This window comes from Rhineura floridana, chromosome 5 (assembly GCF_030035675.1).
Source record: "Rhineura floridana isolate rRhiFlo1 chromosome 5, rRhiFlo1.hap2, whole genome shotgun sequence".
NCBI lineage: Eukaryota > Metazoa > Chordata > Lepidosauria > Squamata > Rhineuridae > Rhineura > Rhineura floridana.
Window position 1 is genome coordinate 183,711,475 of NC_084484.1, and position 12,704 is coordinate 183,724,178.

The 12,704-nt window shown below is 45.5% G+C and overlaps 1 protein-coding gene across 2 annotated transcripts in view; it reads right to left on the bottom strand.

Moving 5' to 3' along the window:
- The window catches only part of P4HA3 (prolyl 4-hydroxylase subunit alpha 3), a 33,395-nt gene extending 21,122 nt beyond the window's left edge, over positions 1-12,273 (bottom strand). For both annotated transcript variants that reach the window (XM_061629645.1, XM_061629646.1), the window contains exons 1-6: positions 11,818-12,273; positions 8,708-8,850; positions 7,480-7,703; positions 3,987-4,136; positions 2,117-2,168; positions 195-358 (exon numbers count right to left, since the gene is read on the bottom strand). In XM_061629645.1, coding sequence (XP_061485629.1) covers positions 195-358; positions 2,117-2,168; positions 3,987-4,136; positions 7,480-7,703; positions 8,708-8,850; positions 11,818-11,990 — 906 coding nt within the window. In that variant the 5' untranslated portion in view covers positions 11,991-12,273. The remainder of the gene's footprint in view (positions 1-194; positions 359-2,116; positions 2,169-3,986; positions 4,137-7,479; positions 7,704-8,707; positions 8,851-11,817) is intronic.
- Positions 12,274-12,704: the final 431 nt, after the last annotated feature.

Consider the following 12,704-nt stretch of genomic DNA (forward strand, 5'->3'; position numbering starts at 1 on the left):
TCAGCTTTAAATGCAAACTGAATCAAATTTCCACCCTAATTGACACCACAAAAACTTGCATGCATGAGGATCACTGATCCTACAATAAACACTCAACTGGAAGTAGCCTAACACAGCTGATACTGCCTTGGAATTTGTCACTGTTTCATGGGGGATGGAAAGAGGTTGGTTCTGTGACTTGTCTGCATCCCCACCTGAGCCCCTAGAGTCTGGCACAACTTTTCATAAACATCTCTGGTTTCCAGCTGGGTCACGTTTGGTCTCTGTAAGGCCACCTCTTCCTCACCACCATCAGGATTTGCCATCAGAAGCGTCTTGTACTTGAGGACGTTCCTTGCAAGCCTCTTGTTGCTTGGATCTAGTCAAGATAACAGGCTGAATGTACACATATTTTTAAAACTTCTCCTGCTCCTCTGACTTTAATACTACTCTAGCATGCAGAAATTAAGTAGGAGAAACTGTTCCCTTCAAGTTATCACCCATGCCTGTGCATCAGACTTAATTACTGAAGGCATAGGGGCAGAGTCAGTAAAATGTCATAGAATCATAGAATAGTAGAGTTGGAAGGGGCCTATAAGGCCATCAAGTCCAACCCCCTGCTCAGTGCAGGAATCCAAATCCAGATCTGCCTCACAAGCTTTGCACCATAGAATCATAGAATAGTAGAGTTGGAAGGGGCCTATAAGGCCATTAAGTCCAACCCCCTGCGCAATGCAGGAATCCAAATCAAAGCATTCCCGACAGATGGCTGTCCAGCTGCCTCTGGAAGGCCTCCAGTGTCGGAGAGCCCACTACCTCTCTAGGTCATTGGTTCCATTGTCGTATGGCTCTAAGTTGGCAACACTATGTTATTTATTTGTACAGGTTCACATAGAGTGGTCGTGAATTTTGATAACTGATAAGTATGACATTGAAATAAAGCGGGGAAGAACTTTTTTATTTTTCAAAATCACTTTGTGTGAACAAAAGAAAATTGCCCTGCCTTGCTCTTGTGTCTTAACTGCAGCTTGGTTCAGCAGCTGAAGCTTTGCATGGCACGGAACTAAACATAATAATAACCTGCTAATTGCTGCTTATTGGACTGCTGTTTAAGGGGTAGTTAGAGGATCTGGTTCAAAAGCAGGCGACTCTGGTGGTTTACATATAGTATTTAATAAATAAGTTTTTGGGCTGATCCAGCAGTGCTCTCTTTGTGTTCTTATTCTAGGTTAAGTGACTTCAGAATCTCCCCTGAAGAGAGAGTTGATTTTAATGTCCATAACTGATGAGTGAAATCATTACTAGGAGATGGGCAAATCTCTTAATTTTTTATTCTCTCCGTTTTTCATTTTCCTATCCTAAATTCAGTTCCCCACATTTCTGCAGCAATTTGCAAAGTAAATAAATAAATCCTTATAACAATTCATCAGCATATTAGCGCAGTTTTCTCCTAATAAACACATTTTTTGTATGCAATTTTGCCTAATATATATTTTTGCAAATCAATTTCCCCTAATATAATGAATTTGTAAGTTCCCCCCCTAAAATATTCATTTACATTGCAGACTCTAAAATATGCGTTTTTCTACACATTGCTTGCCTGGAGAATCGCATTGCAAAATTCGGAGTTTCGAAGGACGGCTGCGTTTTAGTTTGGTATTGTTTCGGAAAGTGTGGATTTAGTAAGCTCACCTTCAAATGCGAACTGAATCACATCTCTTCCCCATCCCCACTAGGAGACAGCATTACTTTCAGGTTAGGTAACCCAGAATAAATGTGTGGTTGCTTTTGTTTTGTTTTCAATGGAGAGCGTTCAGATGCAAAAGAGTTGTGAAGGGAATTTCAGCAGGTGACAAACTCACACCTCCTGAAATTCCCTCTGCTTCTACACAGCTATTAAAGGCACAGGTGCATCTTTCACCTGCCTAATTTTTACTTTCCCACACCTAACCAGAAACCCTTTAGTCCAGGGCAGCAAATGCACTGGCTGGTCTGCAGAGCAACAGTTTCCCTGCTAGTTATCCTCTGACAATGATGAGTGGAATTTATTAGGAACACACTTAATCCTTTAAAGCTGAATGTTTAGAGAGACACACAACCGCAACATTCTCCAGTCTGGCCAGATCTGGACACATACCATAGTGGAGAAATTCTTGGGAGAGGCTTAAGGCATGAGAAATGTTTCCTGCCTTTAAAAAATAAGGGAGGGGGAGAGAGAAAGAGAAGCAAATAGTTAAAATTCTGGAAAAAATAAAGAGATGCTCAAATTGATGTGAAAGCAACATCCATCCCCCCTTCCCATGCTCAAAAATGTGTTTATTTATTTATTTATTTAATTCCATTTATATAACACCCTTCGACAAGAGACCCCAGGGTGGTTTACAACACAGAACGGAAGAAACAATATATATCAATACTTAATGTAATATCTATACAATATAAATAATTAAAGCAGTTATAATGAGAAATTCTCAGTAAAATACAAAGTCTCACAACAGAAGTTATTACCTACTTATCTCAGGTTCACCTGCTAAATGTCATTCATATATAACAGCAACAATCTAAGATATAATTAAGGGTGGGGGAATTAAAAGTCTATCACTATTTAAATTAGTGACCACTCTGTTAAATCAGTTACTCACACTTCCAAAGAACTCACAACTGTGCATATTGGCCACTGTCGTGTCAGATAGTATTTTGGGCTGCTTGGATTCCATATTCTTAGATGCAAGAGGCCTTTAGCCCTGGGAGGTGGGGGTGGGAGAAGAGAAGAGGATGATGACCAGCTTCTGTTGGTGGGCCATTCTGACAGGTGCCCACCTCTCAAAAATGTATGAAAGCTCTGCAAGCAAATCCTGTTGCTGTGCAGGTGTGTGTGCGTGTATGTGTGACTCTTTTTAATCAGCAATTGAGGGGTGCACTCTACACATGCTCAACTGAATGTTCTAGCTGAAACTCAGACTCAAGGAGGGAAAGATGAAGGTTTGTGTGGGTTCATAGGAAGATAGGAAGCAACCTCATACTGTGTCAGACTCTTGATCGGTCTAGCTCAGAATGGTCTACACTGACTGGCAGAGGTTCACCAAGGTTTCAGACAGGTGAACTTTTCCAGCCCTACCTGGGGATGCCATTGGGGACTGAACGTGCCATTCAGCTATTGTCCTTTCCCTAAAAGTGTCCTTTCCCTACACTGAATGGCAGCAGGGGTCTCCTCCAGTCTTACCTGGAGATGTTGGGGATTGAACCTGGGCCCTTCTTCCAAAGCCAGCTGGCGATTTTGTAAGAAGAAGACAAAGCAGGACTTTAGTCTTCTAGGGGCAAGGCAGGATGGATGGGCAGGGATAATAGGAGGAGCGATGCAGGCAGGATGAGGAAGTGTGGCATGGATTGAACTTGGACCCAAGAATTCGGTTCAGTGTACATGGCATCTGTCTCTGATTCTTAGGGGAAGGGCTGTGGCTCAGACAGAGAGTGTCTGCTTGGCATGAGGAAAGTTCAGTCCCTGGTAACCCCTGGGAGGGTTTGGAAAGACCCCCATATAGGGATGGGATCTGTTGGACAGTGCCACTTCAAAAGCATTCCATCAATGTAACAGGCCGGTATCGATTCAAGTTAGTCCTTTCTCCACTAGCTGCGGCTTTTACCAATCTGTTTTTCCCTCTCCTCAAAAATAATGATATTAATGTTGATATTTTTAAAGGAAATATTGATAGCTTTAAAGGAAATGTAAATAAAATTATAATTCTTAATATCATGTTTTAGAGGCAGATTTTTTAAAAAAGTTTTCAAAAATAGCCACGGAAAATTTGCTATAAATCCATTCTGCAACGACAGAGAAAAAGCAAATTAGTGGGAAATTTGGTCCCAAATCTGAATTGGCGGTATTCTTGCAGATCCCTACCCTCCCAGCTGAAACCCTGGACAGCTGCTGCCATTCAGTGTAGAAAATACTGTGCTAGATAGCCTGACTCGGTCAACGGCAGCTCCCATGTGCCAGTCTGGCTTACCTTGAAATAAGAAAAGGCCAGGTGGTCCAGAGCATCTTCGAGGCTCCCCTCATCCTCTGCATTCCAGCTCCCATAGGAAACCCGGAAGAGGCTGGCAGCTTCTTCCAGCCACAGAATGGAGTGGTAGTAATCCTCCATGTCATAGGCAACCTGGAAGAAACTGGAAGCCGTAAGACTTCTGGCAAGGACCACTAGTGATGGGAAGATCTGTCCATTTTGGTTCTCTCACTTTCTCACCTTCCTAATGTTAAATTCAGTTCTCAACATTCCTACAGCGATCTGCAAATTTTTTTTACAAAAAATTCCTCATGAAAATTCTCTACTATTTTAACACGAATTCCTTCAAATAAACACATTTTTGTAGGCAATTTTGACAAAGGGACACATTTGTAAGCTATTTCTCATCACACCATGCCTTTCTGCATGTTATTTTCACTCATGTATCCATTTTTATGCACACTTTCCCCTAATATATGCATTTTATAAATATTGTTTAATTAGCAAGCTGCATCCTAAAATGGTAATAAATGCGGAGTTTGAAGGACGGCTGTATTTCAGTTCTCATATTGTTTTGGAAAGTGCGAATTTGATAAATTCTGCTTGAAATACAAACTGAATTGAAATTCTCACCCATCCCTAAAGACCATACAGGAGGCGGCGAGAACAGAAGGAAGGAGGAGGTCTTGCTGCTGGGAAACATGCCTATGCTGCCTGGTGTCGCCCTGGGGCATTGTGGGGAATTTGCTGCTCCGAGAGCCAGGTAAGCCTGCTGTGATTCATGAACAGAGGAGCTTGAGGACCCATGGCTCAGGAGGGCCCCCTAAAACCTGGAGAGACTATGGGTGCTTCCCAAAGGGGGTTTATTGTGGAAGGAAGGTGTCTGCACACGACGTTGGTGGTTTCAAAATGCCAGCTCCTCCACCCATCTGATCCGGATTCACCTTTTCAATGTGGGGAAAACGATTCCTTGTTAGCAACCTGCTTATGATATCCGAAAGCCTCATCAGCAATATTATGCTCCTATTCCGGAAGCACCTTGTTGTTTTAATTGATTGATTGATTTTATATCCCACCCTTCCTTCTAAAAAGAGCCCAGGGTAGCAAACACACAAGTGACAATAAAACATGTTAACACATCATAAAAACAATTCCAGCACAGATGCAGACAGGGAAAGGTCTCTACTTAAAAGGCTTGTTGAAGGGGAAGGTCTTCAGCAGGTGCCAAAGAGGCAACAGAGACAGTGCCCGCCCATCTAATGTTGAAGGGGAGGTAATCCCCAATCTTCTTGTTGTTATGCGATATGCAGTGTTAGTCAGAACCAGGAGTGTACATATCTTTTAAAGATGTTTTTAAAGTTTTTTTTAATATGTTTTTAAAGATGTTTTTGTTTTAATCTATTTTAAAGTCTGTTTTTATGATGTTTTAGAGTGTTTTTGTTTGCCGCCCTGGTCTGCTACTGTGAGGAAGAGCAGGATATAAATTTAACAATAAATAAATAAATACTTGTCTTATCAAAAATACTATTAACACACTATAAGAAGAGGGCTGTAGCTCAGTGACAGAGAATTTGCTTTGCATGCATAATGTCCCAGGTTCAGTCCCCTGCATCTCCAAGTTCAATTGCAAAAGAAGACTCATAAGAACATAAGAAGAGCCTGCTGGATCAGGCCAGTGGCCCATCTAATCCAGCATCCTGTTCTCACAGTGGCCAACCAGGTGCCTGGGGGAAGCCCGCAAGCAGGACCCGAGTGCAAGAACACTCTCCCCTCCTGAGGCTTCCGGCAACTGGTTTTCAGAGCATGCTGCCTCTGACTAGGGTGGCAGAGCACAGCCATCACGGCTAGTAGCCATTGATAGCCCTGTCCTCCATGAATTTGTCTAATCTTCTTTTAAAGCCATCCAAGCTGGTGGCCATGACTGCATCTTGTGGGAGCAAATTCCATAGTTTAACTATGCGCTGAGTAAAGAAGTACTTCCTTTTGTCTGTCCTGAATCTTCCAACATTCAGCTTCTTTGAATGTCCACGAGTTCTAGTATTATGAGAGAGGGAGAAGAACTTTTCTCTATCCACTTTCTCAATGCCATGCATAATTTTATACACTTCTATCATGTCTCCTCTGACCCGCCTTTTCTCTAAACTAAAAAGCCCCAAATGCTGCAACCTTTCCTCGTAAGGGAGTCGCTCCATCCCCTTGATCCTTCTGGTTGCCCTCTTCTGAACCTTTTCCAACTCTAGAATATCCTTTTTGAGATGAGGCGACCAGAACTGAAACCTTGGAGAGATGCTGCCAGTCAGTGTGGGCAATAATAATAATAATAATAATAATAATATAAGAGTTAACGGTGTGACCAGATTCTGACTTGGAATAAGGCAACTTCCTGTGTTCCTCTGGATCAGCCATGGGGAATCATCCTCAACCCAACGCATTCCCTGCTAGGTAACCTTCTTAGGGCCACGTGCCAATGGGTGGAGCCAGAAGCAAACTGGGCGGGGCAACAGATGTAAATTTTACCTTTGTACAATTAGGCTAATTTCTACACACACTCACACAACCCCCCCCCTTCCAGTCAGGCAAAAGGCATGATCAGAGCTCGAGGACATATTCCAGCCACACAGAAACACTCTAGGAGGGTGTGAACAGGGCCAGTGAGGGGTGTGAACAGGGCCCAGGGAGAGTCCTGAGGGCCACACACAGAGGTGTGGAGGGCCACATTTGGGGGGCCCAGTCCTGAGGGTCCTTGCCCCTGAGCCATGTCGATTCCACGATGGGAAAAAACACATAAACAAAAGAGAACAAATAATACACAGTAACAATACCGATAAGATTTGTTATTATTATTTCCATTTATAGACCGCTTACTATCTAAAGCATCTCAAAGGTAGATTACACAAGGTACAATAAAAAAACATATCAAATTAATTTACAAAGCAAAATTTTTAAAATATGTTTTTAAAGTGTTTTTTTTAATGTTTTTAAAGTTGTTTTGTTTTAATGTATTTTAATGTCTTTTTATGATGTTTTAAAGTGTTTTTAGTGTTTCTGTTTGCTGCTGCCTGGGCTCCTGCTGGAAGGAAGGGCGGGGTATAAATAAAAATAAGAAATAAATAAAATACCCATATCCATAAACATATCCATAAACACAGTATAAAAGTCAGCTATGTCAACAGGTAAAAGGAGCGGATGAAACAAGGCGGCCAACTTAAAACCAGTGGAGTGATTTCTCACTTCAGAAGCCTGGGAAGGCAGCCTGGATCAGCGTGGGAGAAAGCAGGAGTGCCAGGCAGCCCGTCTGTCTCATGCTGGGCCAGCCGCTCTGCTCCCTTCACCCCAAGACTCTGCCCAGGCCTGGCAGCCCCTGGGTCCAGCGCCGGGTTGCCTGCTTGTAATTTGGCCTGGGGCAAGACGCGAGCGATGCGTGCCCAACTGCCCCATGCCAACACTGGTTCTCCTCCAGCCCAGCCGCCTTGCCAGCCTGTATGCGTCCACTCACCTTGCCAATGTGGAAGCAGTCGTCAGCAGACAGAGAGAAATCCTGGCTGGGCTTGTAGATCTCAGGGAGGGGAATGTTGCTAATCCGCTGGAACTTCCCTTTGGCCAGCCCCTTAACGCTCAGAGAATAGACATCCTGCAGGCGCATGACTGCCTGGGCAGCCCCCTCCAGGTCCTCAAAGATAGGCAGGTTCTCTTCCAGTCTCTGGTAGCCATTCTTCAGTGCTGAAATGCCAGGGAGAACAGTAGGCACCTGAGCTAGGTACAGGGGTGTAGTCGTGGGGGATCACAAGGGATCTTAGACCCTTTACTTTTTTGGGAGCAGGGTCCCTGTGTCTCCAGCATCCTATGAATTAATTAGCATGAAAGGGGAGTGTGTTACCCACTGAGAAGAGTCTTCTAACATGCTTGCTTGTCCTTTCCTGCTAATTGGAGCCAACTAGAGAGAAAGGAGGTGAGTCATAGAATAGTAGAGTTCGAAGGGGCTTATAAGGCCATCAAGTCCAACCCCCTGCTCAGTGCAGGAATCCAAATCAAGTCAAACACTGAGAAGGGTCTTCTTAGGGCTAACACTCTCCTCTCTCATGCTTGTTGGTTCCTAGACATTAACAAGGATCTCATTTTCAACCCTGCAGCAAAAAAAGTGGGAAGGCAGCATGGCTGTGACGAACGTGAAGGGACCCTGCACTTCTGAATCTGCCACTACACTACTGCCTAGGTAAGAGCCCCAGCAACAAGAAATGCTCACGCCTTTGCTCTCCAGTATTCTGTATTTTGTTATATATGGGCATTGATTTGCAATTGTACGTAGAAGTCTAGTAGTGAGCTTATGCTGGGTTTATAAAACGTGTATTAAATTTTGTTCTGCTTTTATTTTGTGCATCGTATGCGTACCTTATACCAAGTCAGACCATTGGTCTATCTAGTTCACTGTTGCCTACACTGGTTGGCAGCAGACAGAGTACTTAGGAACACAGGAAGTTGCCTTATACCGCGTCAGACCATTGCTCTGCTTAGCTTAGTATTGCCTACACTGGTTGGCAGCGGCTCTCCAGGATTTCAGGCAGGGGGTCTCTGCCAGGCCTACCTGGAGATGCTGCCCAGGGTTGAACTTCTGCATGCAAAACAGATGCTCTACCCACTGAGCTATGGCGCGTCTCTGACCTAGCATGGCACTTCTGAGGCCATGCCCTACAGTGCCACATGTGCTGTCCTTGCACCCAACGTACCTTGGCTGTTGTCGCTGGCTTCTGAGCTGTACACCACGTTCAGCCAATCAGACTGCAATCTCTTGATGAGTGTGTAGGCCAATAAAGGGTTAACCAGAGTGCTGCCCACACTTTGATGTACGGCCTGGATCTTCCTGTAGAATCTGGGGGGGGGGGGAAGAGAGAGACAGACAAAGACATGAAGAATGATACTCGTCATCATTAATGAGCTGCTAACAGCTCTGACTCCTGGGTGGAAGGCAGCCTCCGCCAACCTGGTGCCCTCTAGATGCTTTGACGCATAACTGGCGAGCTGATGGTTCAGCCCTCCTGGGGTCTGACTTTGCCAGAGTGTTCCTTGCACGGAATGCACCGGCAAAGCATCCCCCTGCAGCGAGCAGGATTGAACCCTCCACTCATCAGCTGGTGAATGGAGGGTTCGATCCTGCTGGGTGCTGCAAACAGACCACTTCCCCCCACCCCATGGGTCAACTTTCACGGGTGGGTGGGACTGAGGCAGCAATCCTAAGCTACTGGGGAGGCCAGGGAAGGGGATGTTGGGTCCTCTGCACCTCCCTCCATCCCCCATGGTGGAGAGGAAGGTCTGCGTCCAAAAGTCTCCTCATTGCGGTGGTAGGGAGTTCCACTACCATCCCTGGTCTGGTCTGCTGGAGATCCTCTATCAGCTGGAAATGGAGGCCGTTGGGGGGAAATTGGGAGGCCGTAGACTTCAAATTGTAATACAGTAAAATATAATATAAGCAATAAAAGAAGCAATTAAAATACAACTGAATGAAAACCAATGTGAATATTCAATGCTGACATGCTGCAGACCAGCTAAATGAAGCTCATGGATCACAGGTGGTCCACGGACCACAATTTGGGAAGTCTATGTCCTTGAATATGTTTTTACTTATGAAAGCCATCTTCTTTATGACTGCATTTTCTTAGTGTGTGTGTGTGGGACTTGTGCTTACTTTCCCTTTAAAAAACAGTTTGCGTTTCGCATTATACGTTGCACAGCCAATATCTACAAAAAGAAGCATGAATATTTGCCAAAACTGTGCTTCAAATTGCAATGCCCACTTGCCAAGTTCCCAATCCAGAAATGCAAGTTTCATGGAGGATTTATTTTCTCCACACCCATCCATGGAAAAACGCATAGCAAAATCCTTAAAATATGTCTTTGAAAAATTTGACATCTTCGTGGCTGGCTCTAGCATGAAGCTGGGCAAGGTGCTGCCTTAAGTGGCATATTTTGGGCACCTGTTGTGGTGGATCTAGCTCCTGTTAAGTGCAAGGCATAGAGAGGAGGGACAGTTAGAAGAGAAACTCCTGGAGTGCTTCTAGACTGCCGCTATTTTGGGGCAGATTCAATCCAAACTCAAGTTGTGCAATTAAGATGGTTTGTTGCTCTTGAACAACAAACCCGCTTTCCCAAAAGATTGGACTTTTTTTTTTTGCAGTAAGTCCTAGTCTCTAACCACTACAGCCACAACTCTGGCTCTCACTGAATTGCAACTTCCATCAGCCCCAGTACAAATCTGGGTTATCATAATATCATAATTAAGAAGTTTAATTAATTAATTGTTTGTTTGTTTTAATATGTTTTAAAGTCTTTTGTTTCTAAGATATTTTAAAGTGCCTTTAGTGTTTTTGTTTAAACATTCTTGTTTAAACATTTTAAAGTGTTTTTAGTGTTTTTCTTTGCCGCCCTGGGTCCTTCAGGGAGGAAGGGTGGGATAAATAAATAAATAAGGATGGGATAAATAAATAAATACATAAATAAATATCCCCCTGTTTGCAAATACACAGCACAACAATAATTAAATATCCCCCTGTTTGGGAATACACAGCACAACATAGAAAAAGGATTTATTGGAGGCTATTGAGGTCTGAAATGAAATATTTTAGAGAAAGGGTGCTTCTAGATTCTCGCTATTTTTGGGTGGGACTCAAGCGCATACCTGCAAATTCAGGTTGTGCAATTAAAGATTATTGGAGCTCTTGTGCAACAAACCCACTTCCCCAAAAGATCAGACTTTTTGCAATAAGGAAATTAATGGGAAAATGCACCAGAAAGTGTGGGACAGACCTTGCTTGATGCAACATTGCCTAATCGCTCCTCAAGCAAATCTGAATAAATTCTCATTAAATAGTCAGCAACATCTAACTTCCCAAACAAATCGGGATCAATGCTCAATAAACAGGTTGTCCGGAAGCAACCCTCATTGGCAAGCAAGCCAGCCTGATCAAAACCGGGAATGCTTGGTTTAGGAATATGGGAAGCTGCTTTATGCCAGGTAGGACCCTTGGTCCATCTGGCTCACTACTGTCTACACTGACTGGCAGCCACTCTCCAGGATTACAGCCAGGGTGTCTTTCCCAGCTCTACCTGGAGATGCTGGTGATTGAACCTGGGACCTTCTGCATGCAAAGCAGATGCTCTGCACTAGTAGCGCAGTGGCAAATTCAGAAGTGCTGGGTCCCTTTATGTGAGCCACAGCCTTTTTTTTTTTGCTGTGGGGTTGAGAATAAGATCCTTGTTAATGCCTTCTTCCACAACAACAGACATCCCTAGGAGCCAATCAGCATGAAAGAGGAGTGTTAGGTACTGAGAAGAGTCTTCTCAGTGGCTGACTCACCTCCTTCCACTCTGATTGCATCTGAAAAGACAAGGAAACATGTTACAAGGCTCTTATTAGTGGCTACCACATTCTTATTTCATGCTGATTGGCTCATAGGACGCTGGAGACACAGGGGTCCTGCTGGGACTGTGCTCCCCAAAAAGTAATTGGGCTAGGACCTCCTGAGATCCCGGACGACTACACCCCTGTCTGCCACTGACCTCCAGTCCCTTCCCCTAGCCTTGCACCTTTAACTGCAGGCTGGCGAATGTGTGGCCCTCCCGATGTTGTTCCGTCCCCACCATCATCTCTGACCATTGAGCATGCTGGCTTGGGCTGATGGGAGTCCAGCAACACCGGGAGGGCCGCCACAGGTCTCCCCACTCCTGCTTTAAGTGGAGGTTGAAACTGGGGCCTTCTGCGGGCACAGCACCCTTCGTGCGCCCCAAAGGTAAGGCTGGCCGCCCCGTGGCTAACGTCCACAAGCGCAGCACCCGTCCTTACCTCCTGAGGTCCTTGAGCCTGTTGGCCTCCTCTTCGAGGTAGGTGTGCAAGGCGCGAAGGAGCTCTCTCTCAGTCGCCAGCGCCTCCTGGATGCTCAGCATGGACGTGTATGTTTCTGCCTGTGCACATTGCGAGAGAGCCAGGAGGGCCGCCACAAGCCACAACAGCAGCATCTTCCTCTCCTGGGCAAAGCGCCTCTCCCTTTCCTCCTCTCCCTCAGGCTAGGAGCTGAACTCTTTCCCCCACCCCTCCAGAGCCAGCCCCTTCCAAAGCCCATGGAGCGAAGGTTGTGTCAGCCAGCCAGCGCATCATGCTCCCCTTCCTCCTCCTCCGGAATCTCGCCCTCGGCTGAGAAAGCCATTAGACCAGAGCCTTTCGCAGCAGCAGAAAGAGAATGAGCTGAATAGAAACCAGATGGGGGGAAAGGGCAATGGAAGCCTCTCCTGGAAGCAAGAGCCGCGTTTTTCCGTCTTCTGCCGTTCCTAAATTCTGGCCGGCTGCCCAGCAGTCCGCCGGCCCTGCCCCTCCTCACTCTACTCCAGTGCTGAAAATGTGATTTATAATTGGGGGTGTGGAAGGAAGGCACACAGGCAGGGCTCCAGCGGGGAAGGCCGTGGGCAGCTCAGTGTGGCAGAGCACCTGGTTTGCACGCAGAAGGCCCCTGGTTCGGTCCTCACTGGCATCTCCAGGTAGGGCTGTTCCCTGCCTGAAACCTTGGAGAGCTGCTGCCAGTCAGTGCAGGCAGCACTGGGCTAGGCAGACCAACGGTCTGGCTCGGTCTAAGGCAGCTTCCTCTGTCCCCGTACATTTAAATTATGGAGGCTGTTTTGGACATCACGGGGATTTGCGCCAAGGTTCCTAAGCGGAGGGAGCATCAGAGAGAGCAT